Raw genomic sequence first — 21,842 nt, forward strand, 5'->3', positions numbered from 1 at the left:
TCCAACTCTATCCTTGTTGCAAGTAACCAACCGCTCCTCTCTCATACTGTTGTTTTTTCCATGGGCCCCACAACCTAAATTTACAGTTGAAATCCCCTTTTCTAATTGATCAACATCCTTAATGAATGATGAAAAATCGACAAAGATGTCAGCGTGCAACGTCATCATAGGCTTAAGGTTGTTGCCGTAAGAACAGCTGTAATTAACATATCAAGCAGTATGCGAAGCGCAGAAGCACAGAATTATCGTCCCAGCTAGTTATGAATACCTCGCAGAAACTTGATGACCACGCAAAGCTTCATTCCGCATGTCAAAGCAGCGCCTGCCCGCCTATCATTGCATTGATATCATCGTTTGACCATTTTCCCACCTGTCCAATTCTGTTTTCAATTCCACTTTCTGCAACTATTCCAGAATTAGATTCCGAGAAATTCCAGCTAAGAAACTAGATTAAATGCTTTAAATGACCACATATCTATTTTTTATCAAAGTCAGTTCTCTCGTTGTGATTATAATATCAGGGAAGCATCATCGTAAATCTGTGAAACACCAGTTACAAAAGCAAAAGTACAGAATTCCTCTAAGAATTACCAGCCTGTGTCACTTAGTAGGCTCCCACAACACCTCTAGGCATGATTAGACGTTCCTAATTGCTTCACCAAAAATATTTTCTCCATCTCGAATGACAAAGCGTGACTCTGTAGTATGCCGCTTGCAGGTAACAATATACCACTGGGACCTTCCTCAAGCACTGCAGTACATCGGAGGCTGGTCCAACGAGTTGCTGGTCGACTACTTCGTTGAATACGCCAGGTTACTCTTCCAAAACTTCGGTGACAGGGTAAGTAAATGTTTAAAAGTAGTTATAAGCTTGTCTCACATTCACGCTACCTAGGAGCATAATTATCGGTTATGGTTCCACAGGTGAAATGGTGGATCACAATCAATGCTCCAGCTGGTTTGGTAAACGGCTATGCGATGAACGAGGTCGCCCCCTCTCAGCCAGCATCGGGAATTGGCGACTACCTGGCGACTCACACCGTCATCAAAGCCCACGCGCGGGTGTGGCATCTGTACGATGAACAGTTCAGAGCCTCGCAGAATGGTCAGTGGTTCGTGGCAGCTTGGCGAGAATTTCTTATGCTAAAAAGAGTTCAGTCAGATAAGTAGACATATTAACCAAAACATTGCGAGCTCTGCTCAGTCAATAATGGCTGGCGTCGTGACAAGTGACGTGAAAAGGGACACGTGAAAGTGGATCAGAGATGACTGGGTAAACATTCGAGCGACGATATGAACTAAAAATGAATAAATCCACTGACATAAGTCACTTGTACAGACTGTTTTTGCCCAGTGGTTGGAAAGAAATAGTTTATAAATGGCGAATATGGTGGGCTGTGTACATGCTACTGTCTTGAGTAGCTATGGAAAGTGGTTGATTGTTGCGTAACAGAGGGGCGTGATCTGCAGCATCATGAAGTTCACTCAGGATTGAATAGTAATATTCGTAGGTTCTCCGAAAGTCTCGCGCTTTGGCAGCACAGAAAATTATCAGAGTTTGTCTGAGCCCCGTTCTTGCTAGCTGTGTCCACTAAACAAGGATGAAAGAGTACTTCCCGGTGGACCGTAGACTACACTACCACACGGCTCGCAGCACGTCATGTAGAAATGGGTTACCTAGGTGAGCGATGTTTAATATAGAAGTGCGAAACAATCTGCTTGGTTGCCGTTCAAGACAGAGCTGCAGTCACAGCACAGTGCCCCGTAAAGGAAACTGGGATGACTTCAATATTAACAATGCAATCGAGCAGGCTGTCTGATAAGTAAAACCTCTCTAACGTGCTACTAGAAGTCTCAGTTAAGTTGGTCAGTTTAACTAACGTCAGGTCTTCACATATACAGACGTCTTTCAGGCGTAAGGAGAGGACGAATACATGCCATTCACGACAGAAAAAAAATTTAGAGATTTATCTGCAGGACGCAACACACAATTAAAATCACCATCCAACAAAAAACCAGGAGGATTCTTACGCAACAGATACACGCGAATGATTCACTGCGTGACCAGTGTCAGAAGGGCATATAAAAGAAGCAAAGTAAGATTAAAAAGTGGACAATCTATGCCCCCCCCCCCCCCCAGAATCCAACATGTTAACTTTAGCTGTGGGAATCCCTTCGCGAAAGAATAAGACGGTCCCAGTAGAATATTCGGTTGCTACATTAAATATCACTCGAAAACCAGGAAAGGGAAATTGCCAAAATAACATCTTCTGTAAGAAGACTATGTTCGCACATGAACTGATACAGTGATGCCAATCGAAATTATGATTCCTCACGATTAACATTAGGAATGGAACGTGTACACTTGGGCCATTGATCACAGATAAACAGGGATGTACGGAACGTACCGAGCAGAAATAGGTAGAGAGCTAAGAGACAAGGTCCATTGTGGAGTCCACAGATGAAGCACACATCGGGGGTCCAGAACCCCCGTCATCGCAACCTTTTTTTCTTATGTGTCTTACGTGCCACTGCACGGTCAGGTTGAACACGCTGTGGCATGGCGGCCTCTGCCGACAGAGGTGTAGGAGGGCTCATAGGCATAACTTGGAGCCCCTCAGAACAGGGGTCACGTAACACAGGCCCAGTCATTAAGGCCGAAGCATTCTGTCGAGCTACCAATGCAACAGGTGATAGTTGGTGGCACATTTTTATTCTCCTGGATTTGCAGTAGGCGGCAACTTCAGGAAACCGACGGCGACTTAAGAGAAAGTAGCAAGAGGACATAGCGTCGTATCAGACTGTAACGGAGGACACAAAGACGAAGGGGGTTGGTAGGGGAGGAGGGGGGTGAACCCCGCTTCTTCTCTACAAACAGGCAACTCAGAAGGAGCCACTAAGCGAGCAGGAGGGATGCAATATCGTAGCACCGAGAGGAGCAGGGGACACAATCGATGCAGAGGAGGTTTGGGCAGAAGGCACAGCCAAATCCTCACAATCTCCATCATGAGTGCTACGTCGCTTGTTTCTCCCTGTTACAGGTTCCATCTCGGGGGGCCATAGGATTCTGAACCCGTCACGGAGGTAAAGACGGATATTCATTTACACGATTATCAGAACTGACTTTGTTCATTATGATCTGAAGCAGAAGTAGATCCGACGTCGGGGGTGGAAGGAACAAAATCAGCAACCGTCGGTTTGCGATGCTGTGCTAATGACGGCGTTAACACAAAAAGCCTCCACGGGCAATTAGACCGAACGTGGTTCAAACGGCTCGAAGCACTATGGGACTTAACATCTGAGGCCATCAGTGCCCTAGACTTAGAACTGCTTAAACCTAAATAAGCTAAGGATATCGCACACATCCATGGCCGAGGCAGCATGGGAACCTGCGAACGTAGCAGCCGCATGGTTCCGGTCTGAAGCGCCTAGAACCGCTCGACCACAGCGGCCGGAAGACCGGACGTATCCACTTTAATTACAGAGGTACCAGGTTCCCACTTGACCAGAATGCATGACGAGTGCGGTAACCATACACCTCTAAATGTGATGGAATATTGCATTTGACATGCATTTCCACGGAACGAATTCCACAGTAACACTGTAATGTGCGTTGAGTAGACCAACGTTCACGACGGACATTTTTCACGTTCCCGTAAGGATTCAATATGTCCTTTAGAAAGTTGTCATCAACCTCCGACGGAACGTTGAACAATCTAAATTTGGTACAGTCAATTTCATCATCTACGAGTGACACCATACTAGCGGAATTATCGCGATGCTTTAGCGGGACTTGAGAACCATGTCGCAACAGTAATATTTCAACGTGACGTGATCCATAAATTTCAGGTAAAACACGTACTCGTCTGCGTCAACCTAAGCGGTGTGGACCAGAGCAGAGTTCACATGAATTCTATCGACAAGCCAATCGTGGATTTCTAGAAAGTAAGTTCCTAAAGGGCCAAATTGCTGAGGTCATCTGTCGGATTTCTAGAGAGCCGGGCTGCAGGTGTCACTTTGATTCACCGAACATAAAGCTCACAGTACCTTTTCGTTGAATACACGTGGAACCATGGCAGCCATAGCGGAGCAGCCGACGCCGCTGCAAGTAAACGAACACAAACAGACAATAAGGCGGACGGAGGCGCTACGGCTCACTCGGCAGACAGAACAACACTAACAAGGAAAACTCCACACAAGCGGGGCTGCGGCAAGTGAAATAAACAAGAACCTTCCCGCTCGGCGCTCGAAGCGGAACTGCTACTCTGGCAAGTCCGAGAAAATCGCAAAAGAAGTTTTCGTCCCACGGGAGGCATATGTACTCTTAGCTCACAGATATGCTTTTCTTGTGCTCTGGTACTTCCGGTGTTACTTTTAATTAACATTTACTTTTAATTAACATTTACAGCACTTAGTTCTAGCTAACTCGGAATTTTGGTTGATACTCTGTCGATACACGTCGTTTGGTACAGAACTTAGTGTCTGACATCTGGAGGTTTGGGTGTTATCTAATATGTTGCAGTTTTCCTTCTACCAGTATCAGAATTTAACTGGAAATTTCAGTTCATGTAATTGTCGTTAGACTGCAATTTGTAGTCAGGGAGGAATCCACATTAGAAAACCCATCTTTTCCTTTCCTCTAAAAGTCAGAGTTAATCGATACGCAGTCGTAGGTATCATTCTTGATTTAACAACGCACATCTTATACTTTGTGTATACTGGGTAATTAAAAAAAAGGCAAAAGTTCCCTAGTGGTTCATTAGACTTCTAGAAACCTAGAAGCGGGAAGGCTGTCTTGGAATTTGTGCAACACGTCTGCTTGGAAGTTTGTGAATTCGCAGATGCCATACACCGTCTACTTTCTTTAATGCATACCAGTGATTTAGCCCTGAATATGAGAGACGGCTACATTTGTGTTTTCTTTTCACACATGACACAAGTTTTCATTTTCAAAGATGTGAAAGGTAACAGGTAGTGTCAATAATTTAGCACGTTCTGTAACAATTTGAGTGATTAAATTTTTCCTTACATGCAACAGCACTCATTGAAGACAGTTTCAGTCACGATGGTGTAGAAAATGTGAAATGTTGTTATACAGGGTGGTCCATTGATAGTGACTGGGGCAAATAACTCACGAAGCGAAAAAAGTGGTCCAACCAAAACATTCATATTTCTTTACGTACTACAAAAGATGGTTCAAATGGCTCTGAACACTATGGGACTTAGCTTCTGAGGTCATCAGTGCCCTAGAACTTAGAACAACTTAAACCTAACTAACCTAAGGACATCTCGCACATCCATGCCCGAGGCAGGATTCGAACCTGCGACCGTAGTGGTCGCGCGGTTCCAGGCTGTAGAGCCTAGAACCGCTCGGCCACCTCGGACGGCCGAAAATGTAATAAAAAATTGGTGTTCCTATTTTTAAAACAAACGCAGTTAATATCCGTTTGACCTATCGCAGCGCCATCTAGCGGGCCAGCCATAGTATAATCTGGTTTCCCCCTTCAAGCTAGACAAGTTTCGTTCTTTTTAGTTTTTTCCGTTTGATGCTTATTTCGTGAGATATTTGGCCCGCTCACGATCAGTGGAGCACCCTGTATACTAGAGGATGTAAGTGAAACTGAAAATTTTAATTTCCTTTAGTTTCTAAATTTAAATTTATATTAAGAGCTTTTGAATTATCCTTGATCAGCCGAAACATTATGGCCCCAGGTCACTGCGAGGTTGTATGTCGCTTGGTGGCGTTGCGGGAACTTGACGCGGTGGGGAAAGCATATAAGTGGTCCGAGACAGATCGGGAATCATTCTGGTAAGAACACGGTCCTCAAGTGGGGAAATCCACTGTCATAAGCGACAAAGGTGATAGTATTATTCCCCAGAGCGTGTGAACGAGTATCTCTAAAAGTAACTTGTCTGATTTTCACGTGCTGCTCTAGTGAGCATCCTTGAAGGTCGTAGAACGACCACTGGGCGATAAGTGGTTGGACGTCCACGACGCTTCACAGAAAGAGGGATGAGGCGGCTTGCCTGCTCTGTAAATCAGGGCAGGTGCCGATTCGTCACATCTCTGCCTAAAGAGCATAATGCTGGTGCACGCATAAGTGTTTCGGAGCGTACCATTCATCGTACATGGTCGACCATGGGGCTCAGTGGCAGACGACCCCTACGTGTCCATATGTTGGCCCAACGACATGATCAAGTAAGATTGCAGTGGCCACGGGATCGTCGAGATTGGACCGTGGATCACTGGAGACGTGTCGCTTCGTCGCGTGAATCACGTTTGTGCTACTTCAGGTCAATGGTCGTCTCCACAAACGCCGCCATCTAAGCGATCGCCAGTTCGATATGAGCACCTCGCCATGGATGGGAGCAGTATTATGCCGTTGCAGGTGCACTGCAGCGCTTGCGTGGGAGTATGGTAGTCATCTAAGACTCGCTCACAGCTGTGGGCCGCCTTTACCCCTTCATACTTGATGTCTTCTCCGCGATATCATCTTCCAGTAGGGTAATTGTACATATTTCAAAGCTAGAATCGTGCTACAGTGGTTTGTAGAGAGTGAATGTGTACTCAGGTTGATGTTTTCGCTACGGAAACAGCTTGATGTGAATTCAATGGACCCTTTTACGTCGCTATCAAGTACTATCACCGCGTACACAATTAAGTGGCCCGCTGTTTAATTAATTTACAGTACTGGCCATAAAAATTAATACCACGAAGATGACGTGCTACAGACGCGAAATTTAACCGACAGGAAGAAAATGCTGTGATATACAAATGATTAGCTTTTCAGAGCATTCACACAAGGTTGGCGCTGGTGGCGACACCTACAACGTGCTGACATGAGGAAAGTTGCCAGCCGATTTCTCATACACAGACAGCAGTTGACCGCCTTTGGCTGGTGAAACGTTGTTCTGATGCCTCATGAAGAAGGAGAAATGCGTACCATCACGTTTCCGACTTTGATAAAGGTCGGATTGTAGCCTATTGCGATTGCGGTTTATCGTATCGCGACATTGATGCTCGCGTTGGTCGAGATCCAATGACTGTTTGCAGCATATGGAATCAGTGGCTTTAGGAGGGTAATACGGAACGCCGTGCTGGATCCCAATGGTCTCGTATCACTAGCAGTCTGGATGACAGGCATCTTATCCGCAAGGCTGTAACGGATCGTGCAGCCGCGTCTCGATCCCTGAGTCAACAGATGGGGACGTTTGCAAGACGACAACCATCTGCACGAACAGTTCGACGACGTTTGCAGCATCATGGACTATCAGCTCGGAGACCATGGCTGAGGTTACTCTTGACGCTGCATCACAGACAGGAGCGCCTGCGATGGTGTACTCAACGACGAACCTGGTACACGAATGGCAAAACGTCATTTTCTCGGATGAATCTATGTTATGCTTACAGCATCATGATGGTCGCATTCGTGTTTGGCGACATCTCGGTGAACGCACATTGGAAGCGTGTATTCGTCATCGCTATACTGGTGTATCACCCGGTGTGATGGTATGGGGTGCCATTGGTTACATGTCTCGGTCACCTCTTGTTCGCATTGACGGCACTTTGAACAGTGGACGTTACGTTTCAGATGTGTTACGAACCCTGGCTCTACCCTTCATTTAACCCTACGAAATCCTACATTTCAGCAGGATAATGCACGACCGCATGTTGAGGATCCTGTACGGGCCTTTCTGGATACAGAATTTTTTCGACTGCTGCCCTGGCCAGCACATTCTCCAGATCTCTCACAAACTGAAAAAGTCTGGTCAATGGTGGCCGAGCAACTGGCTCGTCACAATACGCCAGTCACTACTCTTGATGAACTGTGGTATCGTGTTGAAGCTCCATGGTCAGCTGCACCTGCACACGTCATCGAAGCTCTGTTTAAGTCAATGCCCAGGCGTATCAAGGCCGTTATTACGGCTAGAGGTGGTTATCCTGGGTACTGATTTCTCAGGATCTATGCACCCAAATTGCGGGAAAATGTAATCAAATGTCAGTTCTAGTATATTTGTCCAGTGAATACCGATTTATCACCTGCATTTCTTCTTGGTGTAGCAATTTTAATGGCCAGTAGTGTATGTAAGAAGAGTATTCCTTACTGAGTTTCTTTTATCTACGATATAAAACTTGTATGCAACGATATAAAAGTTTTGGTAACCACTTCGAAGCCTCTAATCAATCGATATTATTTTGAGTACCATTTTAATTTCTGTACACTGTGAGCTAATTAACTTACCCTTTTTATAATATTACAGTACAGAGTATAATGTAAGTTAGTTTTCTTCTATCCTGCGTAACTTATGTGTAAATGTTGTTCTGATATATTGTACAGGTAGCGTGGGAATTACTTTTGAAATGGATGGACTTGAACCGCTGACTAATTCAACAGAGGATGCAGAGGCTGCTGAAAGGGCACGACAGTTTCAGGTGGGTGCTGGAGCTCTGCAGTCACCCAGTTGGGGCTCCTGTAACATTTCAGTGTATTTCTCGTTGCTCGGACAGTGCAACTGATCTTAATCTCGTGACATGTAAGGTCTATATATGGGACACGAATGACTGAGGAAAAGTAATCTGTCACAGGTGGGTATCTTCGCACATCCTATCTACAGTCAGGATGGGGATTATCCTGCTGTGGTGCGACAGCTAGTGGATGCCAATAGTGAGGCTGAGGGGCGGCCCCGATCAAGGTTGCCAACCTTCCCACAGGAAGAGATCGAGTACATTAGGGGTGAGTATAGAAATTTAGTGGCAGACCATTACGATTCAGCAATTGAGGACATAACTTAATCTAGTACTCTCCTGACTTTACTGTATAATGAACTGTTCTTCTCACATTTTCATCCATCTGCGATCTCTGTTCTTACGATACTTTGTAAGTGAATCATGTCAGGAGCTGGAAATGAACGGCGATGGATATTGTACTCTGTCTCACTAGAGCGCCCCGGCATTCAGCGATAAGTTTTGTTGCTGATGCATTGAGCAGAAACAGAGATCTAGCGAAGTGGCACACCCGGAAAGAATGTAAACGGATCAATTACATTATTTTGTTTCACAGTGTGATGGTTTACTTCAATAAAGCGTTTCTGATTAAACATGAAGCGTCAAGTTAGTTCCAAAATAAAGTTTTTTTAAAGATCCTACTGTTGTGACATGCAATATGTCTACCAAAAGGGTGAAATAGTTTTTGGAGTCTCTACCGGTTGTAATGGCCATACGACATTTCCAACATTATCATTCTTCGCGAGATGTTAAGCAGATCTAAACAAAAATGTTTTCTAAATTCTTTCACTGCGCTAAATAACATTATTTGCAGTGAACTTTGTTATGGACAGTCATTTTTGCATATATGATCAGTTTTTTTTTTGCGGGTACTGGACTTTTGGAATCTCTTTTTCTCTGAAGAATGTGTAACTCCTGTGAATAGGTATAGCTGATAAAAAAATTTATTTGATTACGATTGCAAAGAATGTAGTTTCGGAGAAACTGACACTCTGTAATCATACAGAAGTCCTTCCAGTTCGGCCTCTGACGGACACCCGATTACTAATAAGCATATTTTTCAGTGACAACGGCCTTGCCGCAGTAGTAACATCGGTTCCTGTCAGATCAAAGACGTTAAGCGTTGGTCGGGCTTGCCTAGCAATTGGATGGGTGACCATCCGATCTGCCGAGCGCTGTTGGCAGGCTGGTGCACTCAGCCCTTGTGAGACAAACTGATGAGTTACTTTATGGAGAAATAGCGGCTCCGGTGTCGTAAACTGACATACGGCCGGGAAAGCGGTGTGCTGACCATATGCCCCTCCATATCCGTGTCCAGTGACACCAGTGGGCTGAGGATGACACGGCGGCCGGTCGGTCCCATTGCGGCTTCCAAGGCTTGTTCGGAGGGACTTTGGATTTCTTATTAAATATTCTTCGGTACGTCTCTGATAGTTCGGAACGTGTAGTAAAAGGATCGTAGTAAAAGTAAACACTTGATATTTTCAGCTATAAATGCAAGTTACAGCCTAAAGTTTCCACATACACTCCCTATATTGCAAATATTGTAAACCCTCGTCGCCAGGTTTGTGAGGCCTCTTCGCTACTGCTCTGGAGACCGAGCTGCCACAGTTACGGTAGGCCGAGTTTATGAACTCGTGAAACGGTTTCTGATCCAGTACACCGTTAAGACAATTTCTCCATGATACTATTACGCAGTTATGCCCCAGGTTTAGGTAACACAGAAAAACGAATGTTCTACAACAAATAATAAATTAGTAACACAGTCACACAAATGTGTTAAAAAGGTTTACTTCACTTTCTGGCTAGTTGAATAAGAATGTCTGCAACACTGCTTGTAATATAACACAAAAAAGGCCTTGAATGGTCATGTGCAAATAATCGAAGGTAAACTTCATAGTACACAGCAAATGCAGTTACATCAATTGTCTTTTAAGTTTACCAAACAACGTGCCCTGTGTAAGTGAGTTCTGGACGGTGATCTATAACCAAGTGAGCGAGAGCTGCTCTTCTGTAATCCGAGTAGGCTTTATAACAATATGTTTACTTTTGTGCATTAACACACAGCTATAATCAGCGGTGGAAATATATTTGCAGAGAAAAGCACATAATGATATGTATTGTACTTTAGGCCAATAGACATAACTAGTTATTGTAGTGGTTTTGAATACCTTTACTGGTCAGGAATTTTACGCCAACTGTGTGCAGCTGTTTCTCGTTGAATCATCTGATCAGTCAGAAGTCGCTTTGCAGAGGAAGGTAAATGACTATTGAAAATATAATTGTTTTTGGGTAGCTCAAGATGTATTTTCTAAGGGACCAAAGTTCATCATTCATTTACCAGTAGAATAAGACGCGGAGAAAATATTTCGCAGTATGGAACTTCCGTCCGATTTCGACGAAACAACCCGCGACTGTGAACCATCAAACTTTGCAGAAACATAGAATAAAATCAAATACATATGGTCATGAAGTAGTGAGACATAGGTTCTATACTAAATAAATAGTCCATGTACAAGTTCCATCTAACTTTGAATTTATGGCAATCAATAGATAACGAACTTCTTATGCACTGAAGAATTTAACATGGATGCCGTTTTGACTGGCACTTCTCTTCTCATAATGAAAATAAATACTTTGACATTTCCAGATAAACATCGCACAATATAGCTTCTCACATAACTCTACTGCTATGCAGTATGACACGTTCACATTACACTAAAAATAATTCTTTTAAACAATAATAATACGGTGGCAAGATATGCGTGTCCGACGCAAATTACAAGAGACCAAGAAGTGAGTAACTGTTCATCGAGAATATTTCGTACATCAAAAAAAGTGTAAAAGTGTTCTTTTGTCCGCCTTTCGCGCAGCGGCTTTCGAAGTCAATAGCTCAGTGCATCTCTGACGGCGCTTCCACAATAAACACGTCACGTCACAGGACGTTCGTTTTACATATTCTCCCAGAATTATTTGTGAACTGTTGCCGAGCGTTTGCTCGGTTAGTAAATGATTTAAAATGGTAGGGCAATCACATAATGTTACAGCTTCTGTCCGTGTTGTCCGGTATTTGGCGGATTGTACTCAGCCGTCAATTGGCCGAGGCGAAGTCGATATCTTCATACTCAGCGCCGCCCGTGGCGCAGGTGGAACGTTTACAAGTGAAGAGTCAATGTCGCATCTTCGCACATCTTTGCACCTGTGGTGTTTTTTGCTCTGACTGTGTCTTATTCAGACGACACATCACATCTCTCATTGGTACTGCTTCATACGATGGTGGAGTGTGGCCGTTCAATTCATTCAGCATGGACTGGTCCCTCGTTGTTGCTCATCAAATGCAGAAAACGTGCCACCGCACGATGCCCCACTTTAACACTGGGCTGCGACGTATCTTTGTGTCTCCTGCAGCGTCGTGCAATTGTACAGCGTCTCGGTGATTTCAGTGTGTGTCGGTAGTGCAGGCATAAACCAGCAAACACACACAAACTAAATATAACAACCTGATCTTTTTTCGACACGAAAATTAAAGTTTTATGACTACCCCAAGTGTTATAAACACCTGATGTCAAACTATTTGGTCTGTTCCCTATTACCTCTGTCCCTGTTACCAAAAATTTAAGTTAAGTATCCAAAGGACGTATAGGGATTGACTGTGAATTGACTCTGGTTTTAATCGATGGGAGAAGTTGACACATTGTGAAAGACAGGGATTGGAACGCCAGTGTCTTGTTTACTAGGGCATTCGGACGCCGTGGTCACCAGAATGCACTTATTGCCCTGGTATAACTTCCATCAGACCCAGATTTTCAACTTATCGACACACTAGTACTGTAGCAGCGCCTCTTGCTCACTATCCTCATTACTCGCGGCATTTCGCCGAGTACCATCAGGGCTTGAGCCTGCTGCGCATCTGCATAGAGGAGATCACTGGTCATCTAGTCTGATATATATATACAGGGTGTTACAAAAAGGTACCGCCAAACTTTCAGGCAACATTCCTCACACACAAAGAAAGAAAATATGTTATGTGGACATGCGTCGGGAAACGCTTACTTTCCTTGTTAGAGCTCATTTTATTACTTCTCTTCAAATCGCATTAATCATGGAATGGAAACACACAGCAACAGAACGTACCGGCGTGACGTCAAACACTTTGTTACAGGAAATGTTCAAAATGTCCTCTGTTAGCGAGGATACATGCATCCACCCTGCGTCGCATGGAATCCCTGATGCGCTGATGCAGCCCTGGAGAAAGGTGTATTGTATCATAGCTGTCCACAATACGAGCACGAAGAGGCTCTACATTTGATACCGGGTTTGCATAGCCAATGCCCCAATAAATGAAAGTCAAGAGGGTTGAGGTCAAGACAGTGTGGACGCCATGGAGTTGGTCCGCCTCTACCAATCCATCGGTCACCGAATCTGTTGTTGGGAAGCGTACGAACACTTCGACTGGAATGTGCAGGAGCTCCATCGTGCATGAACCACATGTTGTGTCGTACTTGTAAAGGCACATGTTCTAGCAGCACAGGTAGAGTATCCCGTATTAAATCATGATAACGTGCTCCACTGACCATAGGTGAAAGAACATGGGGCCCAATCAGGACATCACCAACAATGCCTGACCAAACGTTCACAGAAAATCTGTGTTGATGACGTGATTGCACAACTGCGTGCGGATTCTCGTCAGCCCACACATGTTGATTGTGGAAATTTACAATTTGATCACGTTGGAATGAAGCCTCATCCGTAAAGAGAACATTTGCACTGAAATGAGGATTGCCACATTTGTGGATGAACCATTCGCAGAAGGTACCAGTGGAGGCCAATCAGCTGCTGATAGTGCCTGCACACGCTGTACATGGTACGGAAACAACTGGTTCTCCCGTAGCACTGTCCATACCGTGACGTGGTCAAAGTTACCTTGTACAGCGTCAACTTCTCTGACGCTAACATTAGGGTTATCGTCAACTGCACGAAGAATTGCCTCGTCCATTGCAGGTGTCCTCGTCGTTATAGGTCTTCCCCAGTCGCGAGTCATTAATGGGAGTGTTCCGTGCTCCCTAAGACGCCGATCAATTGCTTCGAACGTCTTCCTGTCGGAACACATTCGTTCTGGAAATCTGTCTCGATACAAACGTACCGCGCCACGGCAATTGCCTCGTGCTAATCCATACATCAAATGTGGATCTGCCAGGATCTGCCAACTCCGCATTTGTAAACATTGCACTGACTGCAAAACCACGATCGTGATGAACACTAACCTGTTGATGCTACATACTGATGTGCTTGATGCTAGTACTGTAGAGTAATGAGTCGCATGTCAACACAAGCACCGAAGTCAACATTACCTTCCTTCAATTGGGCCAACTGGCGGTGAATCGAGGAAGTACAGCACATACTGACGAAACTAAAATGAGCTCTAACATGGAAATTATATATATGCGTGCCGTTTGTTCATTTAGACATGTCCGTCCTGATGTTACACTTTTTTACTTTTTACTTTACTTTACAGTTTAATGTCCGGAAACCAGGTCACAACTTTTCATTTCACTATAGGGCCACGTCCAAGGCTTCTTCCATGGTTTCGGGTGGTGGAAGGATTGGCCGTTATCGTTATTGGTAACATTTCCAGGGGACGCCGGCATTCTATAGTCTGATGATGTTGCTATCGAGTGTACTCGTGGAGGTTCCTTACTTGACCCTCCATTGATGATGTTACAAACTTTATAGGATGGTGGAACAGAATAAACGTATCAATTTGAGGTAAGGGTCCATATACTGGAAATTAACTTGCCGAAATTTATAATTGAAAAGCTTTCTTACACCTCTGACAGTGGAATACATATACTGTACTACTGTTGCTAAGCCTGTACTGTTGGCAGCTTCCAGAGGTGGCCTATGGGCCGAAACAAGAATAAATGTCTAATAAAAACGAGATCTAAAATGCATATCTTAAGAACTATGAAAACTCGTTCAATACAGCAGCGAAAATGAATAACTACTCTTGACTCCTCAGGTACGTATTTTTGAGCACAAATTCACTCTACATTTTTTCGTTGTCTTGGTCCACACTACCATCACTGACAGTCGCCTACGCTACAATCTTAGGAACAACAGTACCAGTACATGTATTCCACTGTCAGAGGTATCAGAACGGTTTTCGCATGTGACTTACGACTCGTTCCTTTCCAATAAAGAGGCTCTTTATCCCCATCATCCTAGAAACACCGTGTTTACATATATTTACACGGACTAGGGTCCCTACGTAGAACTTGATCTACTAAGTCCCCTCTACAACCTCTAGAAGTGTGTAACATGAGTTCTGAAACACACTATATATAAATATATTCTAGGTTTTTCTTTTTTAAAAAAAAAGATTGTTCATGTTGATGAGGAAACCGCAATCAACACTATCAGCTGAACGTTAATTGGGAATTGCATATAGATTTGCAGTGCAAATAATTGCAGGAACAGAAAGCACCCTCTAAATATCAAGTTACAATTTATTCAGAGGCAGAAAGAAACAAAATTTCGAGTGTACGGTCTTTCGGACTTAGAACCTTGCCGCTCCCTTTTGACACGGCCGCAGTCACGACCGCTCACAACAACCTCTGAAAGACTACACAGGTTCATATCTGCAACACGCCAGATTACCTTAAAGTAAAAGTTTTAACAATTCACACAAGCACACAAAATATGCACCCCGGAGAAGGGATGGTAATGGTACAACACACTAAAATTAAAAGATTAACTTGCAACTTGGTTTTCACTTCTAAGAAAAGTCTTACGGCGGAAGGGTGACAACTTTATATACTAAAATGATCATTTAAATAAAAATCCATAAAAAGCAATCTTATATAAAATTCTACAAGGTTGGGCAAACCAATTAAGATGCTCTACAGTACACAGATACCGCCTCTCAAGATGATAAACAAGATCAAAACTGTGGTGTCACCGCCAGACACCACACTTGCTAGGTGGTAGCCTTTAAATCGGCCGCGGTCCGGTAGTATACGTCGGACCCGCGTGTCGCCACTATCAGTGATTGCAGACCGAGCGCCGCCACACGGCAGGTCTAGAGAGACTTCCTAGCACTCGCCCCAGTTGTACAGCCGACTTTGCTAGCGATGGTTCACTGACTTCTACGCTCTCATTTGCCGAGACGATAGTTAGCACAGCCTTCAGTTAAGTTATTTGCTACGACCTAGCAAGGCGCCAGTATCCGTACTATTGATATTGTGAATCATGTACCATAACGAGCGACGTTCTCCATTAATGGATTAAAGTTAAGTATTCCACCAGCTATGTCCGTTTTTCTCAATTCTAATTCCCTTATCATGTCCCAGACCTCACGCCATCCTGCGTGAGCTAAAACGCGTGCATTTCGGCCTCCTTTGGCAGTACGGTTGGCTCTCCTGCCAAAACAAAAACATATTTCAGGTATTAGGTCGTTACACTCCGAGCAAAAAAATCGTTAACACATGAAACCCCGAGAAGCACGACAGCGGCAGCTCCGAACGACAGGCACTAACTGCCTAACAAATGCGGATGAGACACAGACGAGCAAACTGAGGACGAGACTGACCAAGAAAACAGGAAAATTTAGCAAGAGTAAATCACACAACGTATCACCAATCACTTAACTTCTAATAACTGTAATTTCTCGAGAAGACCTGGCGCAGCACTACCAAAACGCTCTCCCGAACCGTCCCCTGCCAGCCGCTTCAACGGACGCAGGAAGGCTCTCCGATCTCTCGTCTTTCCTGGTCCGCACCAAAGGACCGACTGCCCGCTGCTCCGTCGCGACTGCACTGCTGGTGCGTCTCCCACTCACTTCCAGACACACGACGGCGGAAATTCTGGCTTGGACCCAACCATGCAGAGGAAACACGCCCACTGGGAAAGCGACATCCTTGCAGAGGACCGAGCCAAGCTCCACAAGATGGCAACTGAAAGTGCCCAGAAGCGCTCGGAGAACCAGCTCGCACCGGCCTGACTGATGTTGTGGTTTGACTCCTTTTGCTCTCGTGTCGACGGCGAAGCCACTACCCCTCGCTATACGGCGCGGCCCACTGAATTCACGTGGCGACCTCATGCGCCGACGCTCAAGACAGAGCAGTCATCTTGTGTCTCAGTGCGCGACTGACCAATCGATCGATCCTTTCCCCCTGACCATCGCCTGAGCAACTCGAGCAGACTGGCGGCTTAACGCGCAGACTCAGATGCAGGAACTAAGTCCCGACCGGGCGACCACTGCTGAGTTCTCTTACTGGCGGAGTGGAAAGACTCTCATTTATCCGGTTTTAAAGATTGATCGGAACTAAAGACATACTAGCTCTCCGGACGACCTACAGACACTCTAACTGCCTCACAAATGCAGACGAGAGACAGACCCAGACTGACTCAGACTGACTCCAAACTCACCAAGACTGACCCACTGGCGAGCTCATAGCGCCCCTTAAATGCACGTGAACAGGCAACCTTTCTCCTTACCAACCAGAGGGAGACACCAAAGCTGTGACTGCCACAGCGGCGCCAACGCCAGAAACGGAGGGCGACTGCTTCACACAACGCGCTGCGGCGCGCTCTTCAAAACAGCGATTTTTACCACGGCTCAGAGGCCTTCCCGATGATTAAACAATGTAGTAGTAGCAATTTTACTTCTGTATTTAGAGCAACAGTAATGGTTGTCCAAAAACTGAAGTGATGTCTTTCGAAAAACTTCCTGGCAAAACTGAACCATTAGAAACTACATTCAGCCTTGTTGTAACAAGTAGCTACTGACGGTTGTAACACAAGTTTTCTTTGCCAGTTTGTGCATATAATTTACCAAGCGTTATTTCTAATGTAGCAAACGGTTGCTAGAAGCTGCAATGCGTAGTGACAACTTTTATTTTGGGCCCTTTGAATTAGGTAAGCTATTTTTTTTAATTCTGTGGTTGCAATAGACACTTTTTTAAAAATACGAAATTCAAGTATTGTATTCAAGCATTAGCAGTCTTTGTTTTATGATTAATTGCTTACAGAGAGAAGAAGGTGCTGTTCTAATAATTATTGAAGACACAAAACAACTATTACACATTTTCTGTAGTTAAATATGCTGTTGTAATATCTGTGTGACAACGTAAAATTGTGATTCGGACCAAATCTCGGGCTATAATCACAATCTTTTTCATTACGCCTTCAGAACCCATCTCAGACACCGTGTAGAAGAGTTAACTCGGCACTGATTACTTTCCGATGTGTTTTGACACACATTCTCGTGGATCGCTACTAGTGCTGAGTTTCCACAATATCGCAATTACGCAGTGGAAGAATTCCTTATTTGAGGGGAAGTCAAATAAAATTTGTTTTGAGGTTGGAAATGTCGTGTCGGCTTATTATTTAACTAAAACCGAAGGAACAAATTTTTTTACAGGATCGGCCGACTTTCTCGGAGTAATCCACTTCGAAACATCTTTCGTGACCCCTGGTGTGACAGGCGAATCACCTTCAAAAACGCGGGACTCTGCTGTAATTACGACGTCTGCTGAGGTAAGTTTAAGTGTGCTAATGGACCGATCTTAAACGGCGACAGTGTACACAAACTTTCGATCACAATGATTAAAATAGTAACAGCACATTTTTATTGCCGCGCTCGCCATGTCAGTGATTATGCGGCCTCTCCCGCCGGAGGTTCGAGTCCTCCCTTGGGCATGGGTGTGTGTGTTGTTCTTAGCATAAGTTAGTTTAAATAGTGTGAAAGTCTAGAAAACGATGACCTCAGCAGTTTAGTCCCTAAGGAACTGAGGCCATTTTAGCATTTTTATTCATTGCTTATAAATAGAAACAGGTGTTATTGTAATAGTTATTGGAGACACAAAACTACTACACTCCTGGAAATAAGAACACCGTGAATTCATTGTCCCAGGAAGGAGAAACTTTATTGACACATTCCTGGGGTCAGATACATCACATGATCACATTGACAGAACCACAGGTACATATACACAGGCAACAGAGCATGCACAATGCCGGCACTAGTACAGTGTATATCCACCTTTCGCAGCAATGCAGGCTCCTATGCTCCTATGGGGACGATCGTAGAGATGCTGGATGTAGTCCTGTGGAACGGCTTGCCATGCCATTTCCACGTGGCGCCTCAGTTGGACCAGCGTTCGTGCTGGACGTGCAGACCGCGTGAGACGACGCTTCATCCAGTCCCAAACATGCTCAATGGGGCACAGATCCGGAGATCTTGCTAGCCAGGGTAGTTGACTTACGCCTTCTAGAGCACTTTGGGTGGAACGGGATACATGTGGACGTGCATTGTCCTGTTGGAACAGCAAGTTCCCTTGCCGGTCTAGGAATGGTAGAACGATGGGTTCGATGACGGTTTGGATGTACCGTGCACTATTCAGTGTCCCCTCGACGATCACCAGAGGTGTACGGCCAGTGTAGGAGATCGCTCCCCACACCATGATGCCGGGTGTTGGCCCTGTGTGCCTCGGTCGTATGCAGTCCTGATTGTGGCGCTCACCTGCACGGCGCCAAACACGCATACGACCATCATTGGCACCAAGGCAGAAGCGACTCTCATCGCTGAAGACGACACGTCTCCATTCGTCCCTCCATTCACGCCTGTCGCGACCCACTGGAGGCGGGCTGCACGATGTTGGGTCGTGAGCGGAAGACGGCCTAACGGTGTGTGGGACCGTAGCCCAGCTTCGTGCAGACGGTTGCGAATGGTCCTCGCCGATACCCCAGGAGCAACAGTGTCCCTAATTTGCTGGGAAGTGGCGGTGCGGTCCCCTACGGCACTGTGTAGGATCCTACGGTCTTGGCGTGCATCCGTGCGTCGCTGCGGTCCGGTCCTAGGTCGACGGGCACGTGCACCTTCCGCCGACCACTGGCGACAACATCGATGTACTGTGGAGACCTCACGCCCCATGTGTTGAGCAATTCGGCGGTACGTCCACCCAGCCTTACGCATGCCCACTATATGCCCTCGCTCAAAGTCCGTCAACTGCACATAAGGTTCACGTCCACGCTGTCGTGGCATGCTACCTGTGTTAAAGACTGTGATGGAGCTCCGTATGCCACGGCAAACTGACTGACACTGACGGCGGCGGTGCACAAATGCTGCGCAGCTAGCGCCATTCGACGGCCAACACCGCGGTTCCTGGTGTGTCCGCTGTGCCGTGCGTGTGATCATTGCTTGTACAACCCTCTCGCAGTGTCCGGAGCAAGTATGGTGGGTCTGACACACCGGTGTCAATGTGTTCTTTTTTCCATTTCCAGGAGTGTATTAAACATTTTCTAGGGTAAATATGCTGTAATTTATATGTAACAGCTGCCCAGCGAGCTTCATACGTACCACACAATTTCTAACTAGCACACAATGCTATTGATAGATTTTCAATAGGGCAGATGATTGCTGCCTTGAAATATTATAGGATGTCTTCTGAAACGTGGGATGCAACAGGAACAGAACAGGTGTCAATCCCTGTTGCTCATAATCATGATGTATTGTAGTGCGGTTGGTGGGGTAATTTAGAGTTCAATATTATTAGCTAATTTTTTGATGTCTTTTGTAAAGAGAATTGTGTGGGCCGTAATTGTTACGAGTTCACAAATGGAATCACACTAAAATAGACGGTTGCGAACGTATCTAATGTGTTCGATGTAATTAGAGTGGCACACAGAAAATTCTGTATATAGTGTGATTCAGTGAGTCATCAAATTTAGAGATTTTCGGTAATAGTAATATTTCGTGTACATTCAGCCATCCGTATGACCACCTGCTGCTTTTCCTTTTTTTCTCGCCTGTGCCGACTCGTATCTGAAACAGTAAGACCAATCTTGAATCTCAGTACACTATATTTTAAAACATGGCCTTCAGCATACATTCACGAGAGCAACACTACTGTGTCTCTCTCACTAAATCCAAATAACCGCAGAATAATCAAAAATGATACGAACTATTTCTCATTAAAAAGAATGTGTCACTTCCAATTGATTGCATCAAGGAGTGCATCTTTTCCAGTTCGAGGCGTACATCATGAATTAGCTTATCTATGAGATCATACTAAATTAAAAAATATTGGGAGCTGTGAATTTTAAAATTTTCCCGGCGAATTGACTGTTCAAACAAATTTCAGGCTTCCAGCCGGTCGTCGTTTAATACTTTGCACGATATTACAACTGGGCACCTGCCAGTCATCTTGAGGTGAGCCGTCGCAGACTGGCGAAAACGTCTATTTTTCTTTATTGTGATTGATTCCCTTGCCCCATATGGACAGGGGAGGGCTGTCAGCAGCACAATCCGCCGCTCTTCAGCCGAGTGACATGACAACTAAAACAGGAATAAAATGATACATACATAAGGAGATAAAAAAGGAGAACATAAAACACAGTAAGGGGAGAAACTGGAGGTAAAAATACATGGACATGGAGACGTTTATGGGGGAGAGTTAAAAAAAGTCACTAGAAAGTTAAAAACACATTTGGCGATTCTTAAAACACAGTTGGCGATTCTTAAAACACAGAAGACACTGAATGCTTAGGGAAAGGTCGGCCACAGTATTAAAAACACTTCAGAATAACACACTTAAAACCCACTTGGAGCAGACAGGGCGAAGAATAAAACTGTCAGGTGGGACCTGCCGAGGGAAAGGTCACAGAGGATGGAAAAGGAGGGGAGAGCATGGAGTAGCTGTGGAAGCGGCGGAATGAAGAGAGGAGCGACATCAGTGGGTTCACGAAGAGGCAGGGGATACATGGGGCGGGAGAGGAAGAGGGAAGACAGGGCAGGAGAGAGCGCAGAGACACTGAAGGGAGGCAGAAGAGATGGAGGGGGTGTAGGAGGAGGAAGCCGCTCAGGAGGACGGAGGGGGTGGAGAGGGAGCCCTGAGGAGAAGGCAGGAAGATGGGGTTAGAGCTGGTAGGAAGGGTAGATGTCAGGGAGAAGCTCATCATCCAGGAGGGGTAGACGGTGGAAGTTGTGTTAGGAAAGGAGATGGAGTGTGTGGAGATGGAGAGAGGATGGGAGACAATGGTAAAGGCGCGGCAACTGGTTAGGGGTGGAGAGGAAGGGAGACACCAGAGGGTGAGGGGGATCGAGGCGGCGGACAATATATAATGTGTGGATATGTTCAAGGAAAAGAAGAAGGTGGGGGAAGGGATGAGGTCGTAGAGGATGCGCGTGGGGGACGGAAGGCGGATGCGGAAGGCGAGGTAGAGCACATGGCGTTTGAGGATTTGGAGGTCTTTATAGAACTGGGAAGGGGCGGAAATCCAAGCGACGCTGGCATAACAAAGGATGGGATGGATCAAGGTTTTGTAGGTGTGAAGG

General features: G+C 45.3%; 1 protein-coding gene across 2 annotated transcripts in view; it reads left to right on the forward strand.

The window, feature by feature from the left end:
* The window catches only part of LOC126281549 (myrosinase 1-like), a 63,997-nt gene that overhangs the window by 17,780 nt on the left and 24,375 nt on the right, over window positions 1-21,842 (forward strand). For both annotated transcript variants that reach the window (XM_049980610.1, XM_049980611.1), the window contains 5 exons: window positions 719-841; window positions 925-1,105; window positions 8,340-8,434; window positions 8,588-8,735; window positions 17,928-18,043. In XM_049980610.1, the coding sequence (XP_049836567.1) occupies window positions 719-841; window positions 925-1,105; window positions 8,340-8,434; window positions 8,588-8,735; window positions 17,928-18,043 (663 nt within the window). The remainder of the gene's footprint in view (window positions 1-718; window positions 842-924; window positions 1,106-8,339; window positions 8,435-8,587; window positions 8,736-17,927; window positions 18,044-21,842) is intronic.

The sequence above is a fragment of the Schistocerca gregaria genome, chromosome 7, assembly GCF_023897955.1.
Source record: "Schistocerca gregaria isolate iqSchGreg1 chromosome 7, iqSchGreg1.2, whole genome shotgun sequence".
Classification (NCBI taxonomy): domain Eukaryota; kingdom Metazoa; phylum Arthropoda; class Insecta; order Orthoptera; family Acrididae; genus Schistocerca; species Schistocerca gregaria.